The 19546-nt window shown below is 34.8% G+C and overlaps 1 protein-coding gene across 2 annotated transcripts in view; it reads right to left on the bottom strand.

The window, feature by feature from the left end:
• LOC126965227 (SID1 transmembrane family member 1-like) overlaps positions 1-18490 on the bottom strand; it is a 39193-nt gene extending 20703 nt beyond the window's left edge. For both annotated transcript variants that reach the window (XM_050808699.1, XM_050808700.1), the window contains exons 1-10: positions 18227-18490; positions 14980-15049; positions 13889-13985; positions 11971-12093; positions 8506-8873; positions 5440-5523; positions 4328-4497; positions 2881-3020; positions 1521-1646; positions 340-451 (exon numbers count right to left, since the gene is read on the bottom strand). In XM_050808699.1, the coding sequence (XP_050664656.1) occupies positions 340-451; positions 1521-1646; positions 2881-3020; positions 4328-4497; positions 5440-5523; positions 8506-8873; positions 11971-12093; positions 13889-13985; positions 14980-15049; positions 18227-18324 (1388 nt within the window). In that variant the 5' untranslated portion in view covers positions 18325-18490. The remainder of the gene's footprint in view (positions 1-339; positions 452-1520; positions 1647-2880; positions 3021-4327; positions 4498-5439; positions 5524-8505; positions 8874-11970; positions 12094-13888; positions 13986-14979; positions 15050-18226) is intronic.
• Between the last annotated feature and the right edge of the window lie 1056 nt (positions 18491-19546).

Genomic DNA, 19546 nt, shown 5'->3' with positions numbered 1-19546 from the left:
TGTAGCAACTAATGGGCACTGTCAAACGACACACAGAATACATAGAGTCACATTTAAATATGACAATAATAAACTTATAACACTACTTTTCCTCTCATAATCAAAGTGCCAACGAGGTACCAACCCACAGAAATCTAGATAAGATTTAGGTTGACAGAATGAATATCAAACGAAAAGTTTGCTTTTTAAACAAAGAAAAATTTATTTCTAGACTTCAGTCTTTAAATGAAGGATATTTTTTTTTAAAAAACATTAAGTAATAATATTCACGTAAAGATAACCTTGACCGTTTTAGGTCGGTTAAAAGGAAACATAATATAACAAAGCTATTCGACTCACCTAGATAGATTAGCAACACACAGCTTATTGCCGTAAAGATATCCGTCCCGTTCTACATTAGTGTCGTCAAGTGTGGAAAGACCAGAATCTGTGTCTGATGAAGAACTAACATCTGAAAATATCAGGTAAAAATCTTATCCTCTTACTGGTAAACAAGCAAAAAGGGGTGATTTTAGGGTTAATAGTAATTCGAACCAGCCTGGTCAATGGTTAGACATGACTTGATTTGTAGATTGTAATGGTTATTAAAAGCATTTAGTTGACTTTGACTTTATTGGTAATTGGTACAGGCCTGGTCAATGGTTAGCCGAGAACTGGAATGGTAATTATTGGTAGAAATGGTTATTGGTAATTAAGTCAGACTGGATATAGTTTGATATGAATACAATACAAGCAAAACATTTTATTTCAGATATTCCATTCATATTTAATAAAAAAAAAAAACAAAATAGCTATATTACTATTAAAATATCTCAATTGTACAAAAAATAGTGGAGATCGATTTTGAAAATATCACGAAATGGGCATATGACAACGGCATTCTTCTAAATTTTAATAAAACAAAGTGCATGCATATATATTCATCATATTGTAGTAAAAACGCAAAACCTATTTACCGACAGCATCCAACCATATTATTAGTTAAAGAAAGTCATTTACATACATCTAAAGTCGTATAATTGCCGACTCCTTGATTAATTATGGTTTGTTAGTGTATGGGCGAACATTAATATCTTACATAAGAGACATTAAGAATCTGCAAATAAGATTAAATATTTATTAACTAATAAAGTAAATACTAATAAGGCAAAAAATAGTGTGATAAGAAAAGAGGAGAATTATCGGGAATAGAACTCATTTTTTTTTAGTTTTATTACCAGAAACAATTTTAATACGTTTACAACCATTGACAGGGCGGGTGTAACCAATACCACCAGTAGAGGTCCGCGTATTCACCATTATAACCATGATTAATCATAGTAAGTTTACCAAGTGTAATAGTCTAGCTTAATCTTAAAAACGTTAGACGCGTACTGCCTTAACGAATACAACTCACTATGGCTATGTAATTAATTTTATTTCAACTAAGAAATATATTTTGTAATATAATGCTGCTCCATGGATGTTTACTTCGAACAAATAATTTAATTGACTCATATGTGTACGTAATAGGTACATACCAACTGGAGTTATATTCAGGTCCCCCTCTCCTCTGTTTCTGCCCGAGCGATGGCTTGAAGACGCTCTATGACGTGGGTACGTTATTTGCGAGTTGTCGAACGGCGTAGATGGCGCTAGTAGCGATTCTGTCAAACAAACTAAATGTTATTATGGCTATCGCCTCCATCAACATCCAACACCGCGTATTCCGTTACGGGGTCGCCATTCGAGGACTTTACTGTCCCATAGGCCATCTGTCCGTCGAACTATGTGCCATCTGTCCGTCGAACTATGTGCCCTGCCCACCACCACTTCAGTTACGCAATCATTTGGGCTATATCAATGACTTTGGTTCTCCCGCGAATATCCTATTTCTAATTCGATCTCGCAGGGAAACTCCAAGCATAGCCCTCTCCATTGCCCTGTGAGCGACAATGCGCTTTCTCATAAGGCCCATCATCTTCAGACACTGTGGTATTTGGGACGAGAAGATTTTACGGATTTTCCCGAACGCTGCCCATCCGAGTTGGATTCGACGAGTGATCTCTTTCGCGAAATTGGACTTACCTAACTGGATTGTTTGTCCGAGGTAGACGTACTCGTCGAAAATTTCGAGAGTACAGTGCGCAATTGTTATGGGAGTAGGTTCGAGATGGACATTTGACATGATCTTCGTCTTGTCCATGTTCATTTCGAGACCTACTACTTGGGAAGCTGTATTTCATTAAAACGTGAAAAATATTTTCAGATCGCTGCGTTGTGACAATGAAAAATAATTACTGTTTTCTGCCCATTCTCATTTTTGGAGTGAAAACTTCTTTGGTCGCGTTGGGCACTTTTCGGATGGGTGGAATCTCGTAAGTACTCGAAAGGCTTATAGCATATGTAGTATGTATCTGACGCTATACAGCTGACGTATTGTGCAACATTAGTACAGTGTATATGTGAAATTGAATCGAATTAATGCAAAATTTCAATGTGTATAATAAATGTGTGTATTTTTGTTTGATTAATATATTGTGGAAAATAAGTTTTTATTTCCAATTTAAGAACTAAAAATTCTAAGTTATCACTTATATCGGCAGTCTTTACAACTGCCAATATTTTTTTTATATCTCTGACGAATCAATCCATTGCAGTATTGTGTAATAAGAGTTTGTAGTTGTGTTGTAACTTATAGGTTTAGCTCCGTCATTATTATGTTCAATTTGTATACCTTTTTTGATTAATGGTTTATATTTCCTTAAGACATAAAGTGTTGTATAAATTTTTAAACTTTACTGGAAAAGTGTTAAAGTTTTGTTAAGAACTATTTATTATTGTAATACTGTTTGTTTTTCTACATAAATAATTAATTTACTTAATAAAAACTCTACTCACCATCTGATGCCCTGGTACAATTCCTCTTTTGACATACAATCACTATGATAAACGCCACGTAGAACGACAGAAAGAACACCAAAACCACCCCCGCCGCTTTTATGTACTCCTGGTATGATATCGTTTCTATTACTTTGAAACTGAAATGAAAATAGGACATTAATAAACTAGCTAGCCTCAGTAAGGACAAAGATTATATATAATCGTCATATAAAATCAATATTCTTTCGTTGTCAAGCCTACATTAGTTGCAGATAGTAATCTAGAGCAGAGCAGCTCAAATTGTCGGGGACCCAGTGCTCTGTGAACGGCTGGATCACTTGGGGTTGCGTAGAGACATCGCTTCATTGTTTATCTTCTACCGCATTTATCACGTGTGTTTCGAAGAGCTGTTTCACCTGATTCCTGCCGCCGAATTCCACCTTCGCACGACACGTCCCACCATCTGGATGGGTCCTCCACAGTGCGGTTTTCAAGGAGTTTTCTTCCACGTACTACAAAGCTGTGTCATGAGCTTCCTTGTGCGGTGTTTCCGGGACGATATGACATGGGTATCTTCAAAACCGCGCGTACACCTTCCTTAAAGGCCGGTAACGCTTCTGTGATTCCTTTGGTGTTGTAAGAGAATGTGGGCGACGGTGATCACTTAACACCAGGACCCGTACGCTCCTGTGTCCTCCTTTTCCATAAAAATAAATGTATGCGTTGGAAGACCACGATATAGTCGACATTCATTTTTCCGTTAAAAAGAAGAAACTATTTTAATAGGTAGGTAGGTAAATACGTGCTTGAACAGATCCATGACGCGATGTAGACTTGCACACGTCCTTTTAGGTATTGTTTAGATATTAAGAATAACAAACAACTTTTATGCGGTCGGCTCTGGGTCTATGTACAAAAATAGGTGATAGATAGTAGTAGCTATCATGAATGGTAATTTCATTATAATAATAATAACTTTAAATTTTCAGTCTTTAGGAAGCTTAATTTTTTAAATTTGGATCGCAAGGACCAATATTATTTGCTTTTTTGTCTCTCGATCGCGTGCGATACTGCTCGCTCGTAAGTCCCTACTGGCTGGCCTTCTGTGTAGAGGCCGCCGCATGTACTGACGATTTCAATACCTACGCGGAGAGTGAGTCAGGCCTGCTAACGATAGAGAGTGTTTTATGAAAAAAAGAGCCTTAATTAATTAAAATCCATAATAAAATAAAGGTAATGCAGTCTCCAAATTTTGGGATAGGAAACACAATACCAAACGATAGTTGAAAACACATCATGGGTTTTATGAGAAGTTTACCGATATACCACAGAATAAAAAAATATTAAGCAGGTACAGAAGTTTCACTTCAGTTACTATTCAAAGAAATAAGTACTTTAAATACCCAATAGTAAGATTCATTTTAAAGCGTACTCTAAATTCACCGTAGGATTTCTGTATACTAACCTAAATCTTTTTATTCTTCCGTCGTTTGTGGGTACGTCTATAGTGTCGTCCCATCCAAAATATTGGGCCACTTTTGGTAAGGTTTTGTTGCTCGCGTCGCTGCCAGTGCAGTCTTCGTCCGAGGTTTTCACAATGAATACGATGTAGAAGCCCAGGGGAAATGTGTCTTGCTGAAATTGTTATAAAGTGATGAGTTTTTTAAGTGATAACTTCATAAGGGAGAGTAAACCGCTTTGTTACGTAACGCGAGATCATCAATCAATTGAAACAATTTTTAACCGTTTAAATTAAATGGCTTTAAAATGGTTTAAAAAAAAGTTTCGAATTTCTCAGTAACATTTTTAGAAATTTCCAAGTGTATTTGTTTATTTACTTTTGAAATTTATAAAAAATAAGTTTCCAGAAATTTTCTGAAATTTGCGACAATCGTTAATTAATTTTTTTTTTTGGTTTCTTCGTCCATTTTTAGGACAGGCAAAGGGTTCAAGTTAATACAGACATACCCTAAAATTAGGTACCATAAGCTAATTGTTACTTTTATAGGATTAAATAATGATACTTATAATGTAAATACTAATAAAATATATTTTATAATAAATAGAAGATTTTATTTGTTACAATGTCACATGTAACAAAAAAAATCATAAATTGACCTTGAAATATCCAGTTTAAACCTAAAAGTTCGGTTAAGATGACTCCAAACAACATAATTTATGTTTCCAAAAATGCAGAAAAGAAAACTAGATGAAATGGTTGTCTTAATTTTTTTTTAGTCCTCAAATATTTTAAATTAATATCTATTTTAACTAGCATGTATCAACGCAGTCATAACAGTCAACTAATAGACCAACTTTTCCATAAACTTAAAATGAGATGGAAATCTGTGGGCCAAAATGTAATAAGTTGTGATATGAAGTGAAAAATTTGTCTTATTCTTTTTTTTCTTATAATATCAAAAATCAGCTCAATTCTTAATCTGGTTCAACTTTTCAACTTATAATTATTCACATTGACGAAGATCTGTCATTTTCACGGACAACGTCGATCTTAAAAAAAATAAAGATCTAATACAACGCCATCTATTGGACGTCAAATAAATGATTTGGACTTACTGTTAAAGTGATGCCACCACGCCGTGTCATTGTCAAATAATATCCGTCGTATAGAATGTCTCTTTCGTTATCAAATACGGGACACTAGAAAATGGTAATAGAAATAAATGAATTCAGACTATTTAATATGAATAAAAAAATATTCTTAGAAACACAAGAAAATTTACAAGACTTGACGTCGACTCTCCCCACTTGCAGCTGACAGACCGCTATATAAGCGGTAGCAGAACTTTTTGATCTTATTTCCTTATTATACGAGTACTTATTATAAATAAACTTGTTTGAGCAACAGATTTAGGGTGACACATCCAAATTGTCAGGTAGATATTTCAGTTCGTGGCGCTTCGGCGACGTAGATTATTCCATAAGATCGTTGGAACACTTTGTGAAATATGCGGTCATCGATCTTATAAATCCGTAAACGCCTAATAACTTAGAAGCGACCAGCGGGCCTATCATGAACTCTTATTGCGATTCAATTGACAAACTAAAATGAACTGCTTTGCTATTTCGTACCACGACGTGATTAGAGCTATCTAATTTAGGTTGACGTCAAATCAACTGATTAAATCGCAATGATGTTAATGATAGCTTATGTGTCAAAGTGAGCGATTCGAAAAAAGTTGCTACTTCCTTAGAGGAAAGTGAATCGTGTTGTTAATAACTTTTAAAAAATAGCAAAAACATACAGAAAAGGAAAATTTTATTGATGAAAGATGAGATGAGAATACTTTATTGGACTTTTTTTTCAAACAAAATACTGAAAATAAATACCAATAATGAAAATATTAAATACGAGGCAGTAAAGGCCCGGGTTCGCAAGAACGAATTAAAAAAAATGTACTCTGTGTTCCTGTCAAATCAAACATCAATGGAGTTGCGTTCATAACTCGTTATTTTTACGAAAAACCCTAAGCAAACACTTAATTTCTAATTCAAAGAACTATATTTATTTATAAAGGGTGTCCAGCGGGAATTTTTCAACTTTAAATAAACGTTACTCATTTGTTAGCGGGGTTAGGGCTGCGGAGGGGGTGACGTTAGAAGCGACGTTTCTGCGGATTTGTCAGTCGCCATGAGTCATTGGTCGGGCGCGCACCGCGCGTATGCGGTGGAACAATATTTGTTGAACGGCAATTCGCCTATTCGAGCGCGTCGTGCTTTTTGTTTGCATTACAACATTCGGCGATTAAGCGATGGTCCGAGTACGCAGCTTATCAGAACGTGGGTGCAAAGATTTCGAGAAGAAGGGACAATGATCAATAGGCCGCCACCAGGACCGTCTACGTCGGCAGCAACACCAGAACGAGTGGCACAGGTGCGTCAAGAAATTCTTAGAAATCCAAGGAAATCAGTAAGAAAGATTGCCGCCTCTACAGGCATTAAGAAGTCAACTGTGCATACGATTTTGAAAAAAAAACTAAAGCTTCATCCCTATAAAATGCAAATTGTCCAAAAATTGAATGAGAACGATTATGTTTCAAGAGAAAGGTACGCCAGAACGGCTTTGCAACGATTTCGAACCCCCAGAACACTTGGAAACATATTGTTCAGCGATGAGGCACATTTTCACATCGGGGGTTACGTAAACAAGCAAAATATGCGTTACTGGAATCCCAACAACCCAAGAGAACGTCATCAGAAAAGTTTGCACTGCCCGAAAACCACAGTATGGTGCGCCATCTCAGCTCAAGGAATAATCGGACCGTATTTTTTTAATCAGGGGGAAACTGTGGATACCTCTGTATACTGCCGCATGATTGATGAGTTTTTAGTGCCGCAATTGCAAGTTTTTCCAGGACGCAACAATAGGACACATTTCCAGCAAGATGGGGCAACCCCGCACACTTCCAGGGTGTCCATGTCGAAGTTAAGGGACATTTTCCCTGGAAAATTAATAAGCAAGTACGGAGACATAGCCTGGCCACCACGATCGCCTGACTTGACGCCCTGTGATTTTTTCTTGTGGGGATACCTCAAGTCCAAAGTTTACTGTAATAATCCCCGCACCATATCTGCCCTACAAGAAAATATCCGGCGTGAAATTGATGCAATCCCCCAAGCACTGTGTTCGCGCGTATTCGCCAATATGAGGGTTCGCTTACAAGAGTGTGTTACGCGAAATGGACGTCACTTGGAGGACATTATTTTTAAAAAATAAAATCCGCAGAAACGTGCTTTGTTTTAAAAATATAATAAATATTTTGAGTTTAATAATATGTTTTTTATTTAAGTTTAAAAAACAAAATTTTCCGCTGGACACCCTTTATTACTATTATTTAATAAGTACAAAAACGGACTTAATGGTTTATAATTTGACGCTATAAAGCGCAATTTTAAAATGTATTTTTAGTATTTTCTACGCAAGAAAACCGCTAAAATTATATCATTTTAGGTTTCGAAACGCAACGCATATGGTTCGAGTAAGAGAGACAAACTTATGCAACGACTATAGAGCGTCATCTCTTTCTGACACCGCTGACCTCAGACAAATTTATTTTGTTCATTCTTCATAAGCGATCCAAGTGCCATTCAGTAAAAGGCACTTCATGGTACGAATTTTAGTGATTCAGTTTAGGTACCTAAACTGTACTGCATGGGAATCGCATCGCTTATTAAAAGTTGATGGTACGCCCTCTGATCCGTGAACCGTGAACATGTTTGCCTTCGTTTGTGTAGACCAATGAGCATTCAGTACCCCGCACCCGCTAACCTCAGTTGGTTGACATTTGTGTGTGTTAAATATCATGTGTTTGAAGAATATTTTTACAGAAACCGTGAGTTCATGATGCTTCTCTCAGGGATAATGGTTATATTTTACTAGCGGACTCGACAGACGTTGTTTTGTTAAAAAAAAACTCTTGCGGATGGAATTTCTTTAAATCCGTTCTTAGCTGATCTCTACTCGGCGAAAGGAATATTTCTACCAAATTTCAAGTCTCTACGCCTTATGGTTCCAGAGATATCGTGATGAGTGACTATATACGTGGAAATCTCTTATATATATATATATATAGATAGATTGTTAGTTATTTCGTAAGAAGGTAGTCTTTAGATAATACTCACTGAGAAATTTTGTATCGAAACAACAGCGCAAATGTCATCATCAGATTCTATGAGCAGTATAACGCTCTTAGGCCTGGAAAGCCACCCATACGGCTTATCCAAATTCCTCCTCTCAACATATTTTCTCAAACTACCCTCATTGTTGCACATATAGTTTTTCCTCTCTCTCCGCACCGCCAGATCCATTTTCGGACCCTGATCGAAAGGGTAGAAGTAATATTTCGGCTGACTCGGCGTACTCGTGAGGTTCGTCGTAGAGTTCAGCTTGATGTAGAAATCTTCGACGGTTTCGACGACGATCGTCACCTTTATCGGATCAGGTGATGACGATGTCAGGTGGACTATCGGCGTGTTTTGTGTGGAGACATCTGTAAGAATCCGCGAAAATTTAAAACCAAAATATCGCGAAATCATGTAGATAAATTGTGAAGGAAAAAGAGTACCTATTTACGCACATTAGTGGCTATACTTTTTTGGCATAGCAAAACAGAAAGTCCCACAACTCTTACATAGATTATATAACAAATTGCTTGTCTAGATGTGTTCCGACAAATTGGCCAAATCTCGACAGTATAATATTAAAAACTATATATACAACACACGTGCTAAATATATAGCTAGAATAGAGATATCGCTTCACACTATACTAGAGGGAGATTTGTCGATGAACTGAGTCGGAAAAAAGCGTCGTGAAATTTTTTGTTGCCATAAGAAAAGTATAACTTAATTTTTTTTATATGTGATAAGTAAGTAAGGGGCATCCGTTACTAATATTAGCTTAAAATTGGGCACCTAAATGTGGGAAAAGGAGGAGGAGTTATACAAGGAGGTAGTATAAAGTATATTAAGTATAAAGTAGATTAACTGCACAAATTTAGTGAGCGAGAGGACTTTACATCCAGGACAGATTTCAAAGTCAGATCTAGGATGTAGAAGTGGTGAAGAGAAATTGTATTCTCGGTTATATATTAAAAATAAAGTAAAAAGACATTACTCATGACCACTGACCTCTACTTTATACCACTGGACTGGCGGCTGTCAAAGTGCTTTCGTGCCTGTTTGATATTCGCCATTTTGGCGCTGTTGGCCATGTAGCGAGAGTTTGCGGTACTAAATCTAGTGATGACAACCTCAGCAAACATCGATAGATGGTGGGAAACTATTTACAAAAAAAATTGTGTACTTTATTACGTTGATTCTTGAAGTATAAATACCACGGGAAACGAAAGAAATTAATTCAAAATACTATACTTCAGAGTATTGTACGTTCCTTCGCAGCCATTGGTATTATACGTCAAAATTAGTTCTCTAGATGCTCGCGAGTGGCGCTTCAAATAGGTACAAAAATCAGCCTGTCCAGTAGTATTTATACAGATCCAGTGCTCATGACATAATTATTCCAATACAATAAATTAAACTAACACGTCACATAAACAATAGTTCCAAAAAACTAAAAAATACGCTTTAAAAACTAAACTATTTCTCAAAATATCATCACGAGGAAAAGAGAGAATGTGGTGTGAGTGTTTGAAATGGATGCCCCTTATTAAATTTCGAGAAAAATTTATATTTGAACAATGGGTGTCGATAAGGCACGACAGCCATCTTTTGTAAATGCTTACATCTGATATAAAATTGATGAAGATAGGCGCTTTGCAATAATCTGCGAATAATGTTTATAATGTTATAATTATCCCTTGTGAGTTTAAATCGCGTGAAAACGTTATTTATTCACTGAACACCTTGGCATTGCGTGGTGTTGTATTCAAAGCGCGGTCAAAACACAACTGATCGAAAACTCTGCCTAATAGACGCGTAGGCGGAGTTTTGCTTCAGACAATATTTAAGCGTGATTGTCAGTCTAGTTGTTTATTGTACTTCAATGTATATAACTTATTTTTTCTTTAATTTAATATTGTAAGTAAGAAAACACAAGGTTCTTTTTATTATATCTAAGCGGCGTGTATGCCTTAAAGGTATATTATTACAAATATTTACACCATGGTATACACACTCTAATGATATATTAGGAGATTATTGCAAAGTTATTTAAATCCTTAGATTATTTATACGTCTAGATAGACTATGACCGCTGTGGAAACGTCGAAATAAAATTGAGTTTGACAGTTAACCTCTATTATTAAGCATTACACGCACACTAACACAAAGTGACATACAAATCGCGAGTGTAAGACGTAGCTTGTCACGCACACTAATATAATAATCCGGGCCTATTCTCATCGGTTGTCTAATAGCAAGAGGCTCTATCTATACGTATAAATTATCTAAGTTTAAATCATACAAACTTAATTCTACAAAACTTTTAATCGCTGTTAAATATACAGTTTTTTTTTAAATTCAGAATTGGTTAACTAAAATGTTGTATATGGCAATAAAAGTGAATTGGACATTTGTTACGTTAATTAGCTGAATCAAACATGGCAACTAAACTATTTATCAAAGTGCACGCATTGTTTTAGCTATTAAGCGATCCAAAGAAAAGTTTTTTTTTATATTTACGTATCAACGGCCCACAGTAGACCCGTATCCATTTGCCATTGACTTAGAATGCGTGAACAGAAAGAAAGTGAGAATTGTAGAATAATTGCACAAAGACCGCCAAATATATACGAACTAGCCATTTGACATTGACATTGATGTAAGCTGACAGAAAAAACTATCGCTGGTTAGAATTTATAAAAGAATTATTTTAATCAAGTAGATATAAGAATTTAAGATACTACAGCCAAATCATTAAGCTGCTGATGTTTAGAAGAATCGACATGCAACTCAACATTGCTATTACATAAAATCTTTTTAATATATGTAGGTACACAAATAATAATTACATTTCAAAATCAAATATCAATTAAAATATACTTCGAAGAAGCTTTATATATAAAAGGATAACTTAAAATGTTTATGGGAAAAGAGTTATTAATCCTTTGATTGTATTATATATATATATATACATATATATAGTCAGACATGTATTTTACTAAGTCATGTTACTCAACAGTTGATAATGCAATTTTAGTCGCAGCAATATTATAATCAGCCGTTCAATTAAGATCCTAGCCTCCAAATGAACGGCCGCCCTAATGTCATAGCCATCTAGTTAACTCAACCAGTGAAGCTAGCCAGTAAGGCTAGCCGTTAAATGAAAGGCAATTCAATTAACGTTCTATTGTATTAGCATATTTAATATATTATACTTAAATATCAGTATTTATTAAATAACCTAACCAAACTTGACTAACCTTAATCTATTACAAACCCTAAAATATCACAAATTCATCAATATTCGTTTAAACTAAATGGCTAAACGGCTTTCAACCATCTAGTTAATGGTTGTTGTTTTTCAGCCAAATCAATACATATAATGAACTGGCTAGCTATCCAATTGGCTGGCTGATTTAACCAGACGGCTATGACACGTACAGAATATAATGGACATGGTCTCACCACAGGTATCCTCGTCTTCTGAAAATATGTTATTGTGGGGGCACAGAGTCCTGGATATGTTCGTGAACTGCTCTAAGCCACCCAGGGTCTGGACCAGCATCGGGAGCTGCCATGAGAACACACCTGTTGAAATTATTCAATCAATTTAAATTAGGCACATGAGAAAACAAATAACTGTTTAAGATCAATAAACAGTCTTAAGCGCGCAGTATTTTTTTTGCGAACTGTAGGGGGAAAAGGGCGATGGGTTATTTGAACCATATTAAAAATTTAAATAGTGACAACAGATTATAACAAAAAAACAACCGACTTCAAAAAATCTATTCCAAAACAATTCATATAATATGCACAAAAAAGTTAAAAAAATAATTGCGTATTTTTATACAATCTAATTCTAGTTACAAAAATTGATATTTTTGGAATCGGTGTCCTGCCACAAGTTCGACACAAGCACATCTCATCTACAACTATATATACACATAGTTACAAACCTACCGTGGCTGGCAATAACAATCATTGTAACTAGAATTACATTAATTAGATTATATAAAAATACGCAATTAATTTTTTGCATATTATATCTATTATTTTGGAATAGGTATTTTAGGTCGGATGTTTTTTTTGTTTTTTTTTTTAGTGAATCCAAAGTACACTAATAATTTGTCTAAATATGTGTAAACCCTAGAAAGATTCTGGACTGACCGACAAATCTTAAAGGAGGACTAAGGCTGAAGGTGAGATCTATAGAGCTTACTTAGACTTTGCTCAGACTTTACTCACGTAAAACTTAGCTGAGTTCAAGCTTAGCACGAACTAAGAAGAATAATATAAAATAATTACAATAATAACTATGATATTCTAGATAATATCTTCATCTTCATGTTAGAAAAAGGATAAATTGAAGCGTGAAATTATTAAATTACACCAGTCTAAAGCAGTGCCTTACTCATTTGTTTAAAATATATACATATTGTTATCTACTAACCACACACATACGCTTTCAAACCCACACACAAACATACACACAGTAAATAAGAAACACAAGAGGCAGTTGTTCTGTAATATATCTTGTTGTAAAAATATTGTAAAATAATAATGAGTGATCCATAATGGCCTTAAGAATTATGTTATATATTATTGTTTATTAACGTTTACTGTAACGCTGTTGATTACCAATAAATAAATAAATAACTTTGTTTTGGTATCTTACACTCATTTGACAGCTGAGATTACGCGGAGCTTGATTTAAGGCAAAAATAACATGCGCGTTTCTTTACACATTACATTCTCGATTATTCTTAAACATTTGACAAAAAAGAGATTCTTTATTTAAAATCTAGCTACATATACTGACATTATTCCAAATACTCTATTTAATATTAAAAAATGATAATTTTCTTTATCAAACATCAATTGATTCATGATTGGAGCCTCCTTTTAAACACTAAAGCGCCTGTGTTAGAAGACTCCGCTCTTCCATAGCTTATTAATATAACTTTATTTACAGACAATCAAGCATATTATAATATAATGTGTAACTAATTTCAGTATTTCAAATAGTTACAGGATCATTAACATTTGCTGAAATCTGAACCCCCAGATAAAATTGGCATCACTGATTATCGTATTATGCGGGTATTTTAAAAAGGTCGAACAACAGGTGTGATGACGCAAGAAAACAATTCCTTGCTCTCTTCTCTCTCTTTGTTCGGTTTATAGTCTAAGTTTTTCCTAAGTCTGCGTTATGCTGGACTTAAGTGCGAGCTAAGGTTATTTATTTTTTTGAGCGATTTTATAAATACGGAACCCGAATTAACTCGCTAGATAAGTCTAAATATGCTCTATAGATGTCAGCTAAGAGATGAAAAGTTGAAAAGATATGTATTACAAATGAACATAATATATAATATTATGATACCTTTTTGCTGCCGCGCAGTCACAAATAATGGATACGTTCTGTTCGCGAAGTCACTTGCAACTATTATTCTTGCGGGTGTATCGTACGCCTCCAGATCCTAAAAAGTTAAAATATCATAACTATATACACCTACTAACCGTTCCCGCCCGCTTCGATCGGCGAATTTTAAAAGAAAATAAATTAATAAAAGAACGTTGGAATTCGAAAAATAAGTAACCATCTAGGATAAATTTCGCATCGAATGGTGGTAGTTTCATGTCGATACGATCAGTGGTGTAGGCGTGATTGAGCCTCAAACAAAGACGATATATATAATATATAAGAAGCGAAAAAATAGCGATTCATCGAATAAAATTGTGAATTGTACGAAATTCGTACAGCTTTTATTCTCATACATTTGTGTTCAGTTTAACCACGGTAATGTTATCATACAGTATTCTAACACAGCCCTGTCACAGGCAGCGTGTGGTCGGGTACTACTATCCAATCACAATCACGGAAGTCGGTTGTGATACATTATTGGCCATCAAGTATCTTAATTAAACCCCGACAGCTTATCACGAAACCGTCACAAAGGGCACCGCTACTAAAAGCATATTCACACTGCACCATTTTTTATAAAGATCTTTTTGTTGTGTTGGAAATAAAATTCACATTTTGATAAGTAATTACCTAAACAATCGCTATGTAAGACTATGAAATCGCTATGAAATTTTCTATTAGCAAATTTGCATTTACTTTCGTTATGGTGGGAGGCTCCTGTGCAATACAGGAAGTCGGGTAGATTAGGGTTACCACAACGGCACCTTTTTCTGCCGAAGCTGATAGTAATTGATACGCCCTGCCGATTACAATGCAGTGCCACTCTGGATTCCTAAAAAAACCTTAATATTCTGAGCGGCACCACAATTGCGCTCGCCACCTTCGCCACGTAAGATGTTAAGTCTCATTTGCCCAATGATTGCACTAGCTACAGCGCCCACAAATAGAATAATGCTTACACATTACTGCAATTACTATAGTAAATGCTTTGTAAAAACGGAATACCGTATATAATTATACATGTTATAAAATATTCAAACTGCACTCACACCAGCAAACTTCATGATATATTCAGTATTTTTATTGACTTCCACAATGTAGGGTTCATTGTACCGATACCTGAAACAATAAGGATTCTTAATGAGCCAAATGGTCAAAAAGGAATCTTGCACTTAATGACGTAATTCTATACACATATAAGGACATATAATTCGCAATCTGATAGTAGAACGACAGAAGTGTTACACTATAAGCACACTTTTCACCTTAAAGCCGTGTGTCAACTGTCAATGTCCGAAAAGGGTTTTAAATTCAACAAACGTCACTTAAACGGAATATTTTTTTATAATAATAATAATTAACATAATAAATACTTATAAACATCTATATGTCGGAAACAAACATCCATCATCATCATTTCAGCCGGAAGACGTCCACTGCTGGACAAAGGCCTCCCTCAAAGATCGCCATGACAATCGGTCCTGCGCTGCCCTCATCCAACCTATTCCGGCGATCTTTACCAGATCCTCGGTCCATCTTGTGGGGGGCCTACCAACACTACGCCTTCCGGTACGTGGTCGCCATTCAAGGACCTTACTGCCATCTGTCCGTCGAGCTATGTGCCCGGCCCACTGCCACTTCAGTTTCGCAATCATATCCAAATATATGTTTCATTCCATATTCATCATATAAATGTTTGCATGTAGGAAGGGTCACTAACTGTTATAGCCCAGTGGCTATTATGGATCGTCATTTAGTTATTGTAATAATGAGAAATATATCCAAGCATGAAAGTGTATTGACCTATGCAGTCAGAACAACTACCTCTTATCAAATTATACAATATCATCTCGTTTCATTTAAATTGTAATTAATTACCAATCTGTGTATATTAAGTGAGTACTTATGAAGTTAATATTCTTCCGCAAGACAAATGCATTATTGTAGTATTATTATGCGGTTTAAGGTCTATCGCAGACGACAGACTATCCGAGACGCACTTTTTAGTCTGTGATAATAAAACATATAGAATTATATGCAGTAACGCAGACGACGCGCAAAGAGTCTGTAACACTAAATATCCTCGTAGATTTGACAGACCGCACGGCACGTCGCACCGCGCCGTTCAAAAACTGTGCCAAAAAAATATAAAGTTCGAGTCTATACTCTATACGCGCTAACGCACACGACGCTCACTTTAGTGTGTAGTCTGCACTTGCTAGTGATTGACGTGTATCATGGCGCTAGACATAGATGTATCGATGTTGATACAAGAAATAGAAAACAGACCAGCACTGTATGATACATCTTTGGCAGAGTATCATGGCAGAAATTCAAAAAGAAAATGATGGTGATGAAGTGTGCAAATTTATTTGGATATAGTATTAGAACTGAATGTTTAATATGCAACAGTCCCTTTAATACTCTTTCTAAAAGAATAGGACGAAATCAAAATTCTCGATTTCTTCTTCTTTGTTTATATCTCAAGAATGAAATAATACACTGCAATCTCTGTACTTTCATTCCGTGTATATCCCTACAGTTCTGCCGACAAAATGACGGAAAGTGTATGTTGAGTCTATGAAATATCTGCCAAAGACATTTTGTGTGCCACAGACTCAATCACACAAAAAGTGTGTCATCTGCGATAGGCCTAAAAGTTCATTGTAGGTACTCAGTTCACAGCTGTGGCGGACTCATAATCACTACATAGGAGTATTATAAAAGTCGTCTGCCACATATGTCTGCCTGTTTGCAATAAACTAAAAAATGACTGCACCCATATTCATGCAGTTTTCACCAATGGATAGGAGGAAGATACATAATTATATATTACTATGGGGTCTTGCTGCTGACATTGATATAGTGTTTGCACTGCAAAAGAGAGCTGTTCGTGCTATATATCAGCTTGTTTATAGACAGTCTCTCAAAGAAAAATTTAAAGAAATAAATATTATGACTGTTCATTGTCAGTACATTTATGAAAATTTAATATATGTTCACAAAAATCGTCACCTTTTTACTCTTAATAGTGATTTTCATTATTATAACACTAGAAATAAAGGATTGCTTGTAACTAATTCTAGTAGGCTTCATAAGATACATAATAGCTTTAAGGGTAAATGTATACACTGTAAAAGAGCGCAAAAAAAAGAATGTTGGGAGAGTTTTTTGCACCGCTTCTTCTCTCTCAGAGCGCCATTTGTTTCCGAAGCGGTAGTAGTATTTAGTAGTATAAGAAATGACATCAAAAATAATTCTAAAGGAATCAATTTTGAGAAAATAAATGCCTTTTATGCCTTTTGATTGTTAAGTTCTTGTCATACATTAACAATGAATGAATACTTCTTTAGTAGAAGTACATATTTTTCTCTATTAACAGAACAGACTACACTAATCTAGCTTTATAAGCTAGTCTATACTAATAAATGGATAGGCGGTTTTTTACTCAGTTACCCTCCAAAAATTACTGAACTTATCGGAATAAAACTAATACCAAAAGATGCAGTGTGTTTCAGAGGTTTTAGTATATTATATTATGTTGGTGATGACTTATCCAAAACATTTGCTTTTTTGACTTAGTAATACCTATATATTCACAATACAAATAATTCAGTCATTGGCATTTCATCATAATCTAAGGAAGGTGTTATTTTGAAACCACTTACTTTTACTTGACAAGGCCAACACTATTTAGAAAATTTTTATTTTATGACAGTAAGGGACGAGATGAGCAAGATGTTTTACAATGGTAATTGATACACCCTGGCCATTACAATGCAGTGCCCCTCAGGATTCTTGAAAATCCCAAAATCTCTGAGCAGCACAACAATTGAGCTCGTCACCTTGAAACACACGATGTTACATCTCGTTTGTCTAGTCATTTCACTAGGCACATCACCCATCATACCAAAATACAATAATGCTTACACATTACTGCTTCACGGCATAAAAAGGCACCGTTGTGGTACCCATAACCTAGCCTGCATCTTGAGCAAAAGAGCCTCCAACTGGACTGTAGCAAATGGATATCCCTAAGCTGTTCCTACCACTCTTGGAGAAAGTTGTGACTGTATGATAATGTAATAATAAATAAATTTACTGTCTACCACCTTTATAAATTAAAAAGGAATTTATACTTTACATAGTATACGAATGCTTCTGTCAAACTTGACCTGAATAAACCACAAAGATAATTTGTGCTATAACTATTACATTAATTACAAACGGTATTTGACACATAACAATAATATTTAAGATTTTCTTTGTATAAATGATAACTATTCATTTACTTACGTATTATTGTAATGAAAGATTATATCGTCGCTGGTTATTCCATAACAATAATGGAAAATATTCAATAATAGAAAAGATTTACACCACAGAGTGTTCATTTTCTGACATTAACTATTAAATTTTGAAACAATAAATTTGCGTTAACACTTAATTGTTGGATATTCGAACATTTATTATCAATATTGAATACTTGTCTGGTTAATGTTTATTGTTATTACAGTTTTGAATTTTGAGTTATTACAGTTTAAACCTCAACTCAATGAATCAATGATACACTTTAAGACAATTGACACTTGACAGTACAGAAGTCAAAAACACATGATACTGACAACAACGTCAACCGAACGTATCTGACAGTAGTGAGTGGACCATTGAGGTGTGAAGCATAAAAAATAATTTATCCGTATGTAGGTACACAGTATGAAAATAGTTGACAGTATAGAATTCAGAAACACCTGATATGACCTGACATCAATTGCTATTCGTCTGCTAAATGTATTGATAAAATAAATTAATAATTAACCTATAGCTATCTATATAGCTAAGCTATCTTAGGAAGGTTATAACAAACACAAACAAATAAAGAAAAAGTCTGTGTGCACACGGTAGAAGTGAAACTTCTGAAAAGTTCCTGATTAAAAATACTCATCGAAAAATATTGACAAATAAACAGTCACTTCATACAAACTGTATATATTTTATAAATTCATAAAAAAAACAATTAGGATTATTGAAAACAATTCAAATTTCATAATTTTCAATACTTTTCAATGAGTATTTTTAATCAGGGTTAGGCTATGAGAGATTGAGATGGATATAAGGTATCAGAATAAATGTGAGGTTTAACTATTTAAGTTAAATTATTTATCACCAAGCCTAAAATTATTATTTAATATTTTAATGTAAACAATTATTATATTACATATATTTCAAATTCTGCAGCTTTACAAACCTCATATACGTCTTTAGAGGCATATATTATTCCACCTCCATCCCGTGAGCTTACTAATTTGTGGTATTAAAACTTACTATTCACATTTAATAAATGCCTGAAAATAAATGATTTATTATTATTATTAGTATTAATATTATGCAGTGAATAATAACACATCAAAAATACTGACGTTTTCTAGAGTTTTATGTTCGTGTTCGTTAGTAGTTACACAGTTTCCGGATTTCAACGATTTTAGTTCCATGTGGCACAACAAATTCTGAAAGATGCCTTTTAGATGTTTGGAATTAGGGCTACCATTATAACCACCATGCATACGTATAACCCTAAAAATAATTTTGGCGTGGCGGCCATCGTGGATTTCAAAA

This window comes from Leptidea sinapis, chromosome 7, assembly GCF_905404315.1.
Source record: "Leptidea sinapis chromosome 7, ilLepSina1.1, whole genome shotgun sequence".
Lineage (NCBI taxonomy): Eukaryota > Metazoa > Arthropoda > Insecta > Lepidoptera > Pieridae > Leptidea > Leptidea sinapis.
Note: the sequence above shows the minus strand (reverse complement) of the source record. Positions and strands in the feature narration are given on the sequence as shown.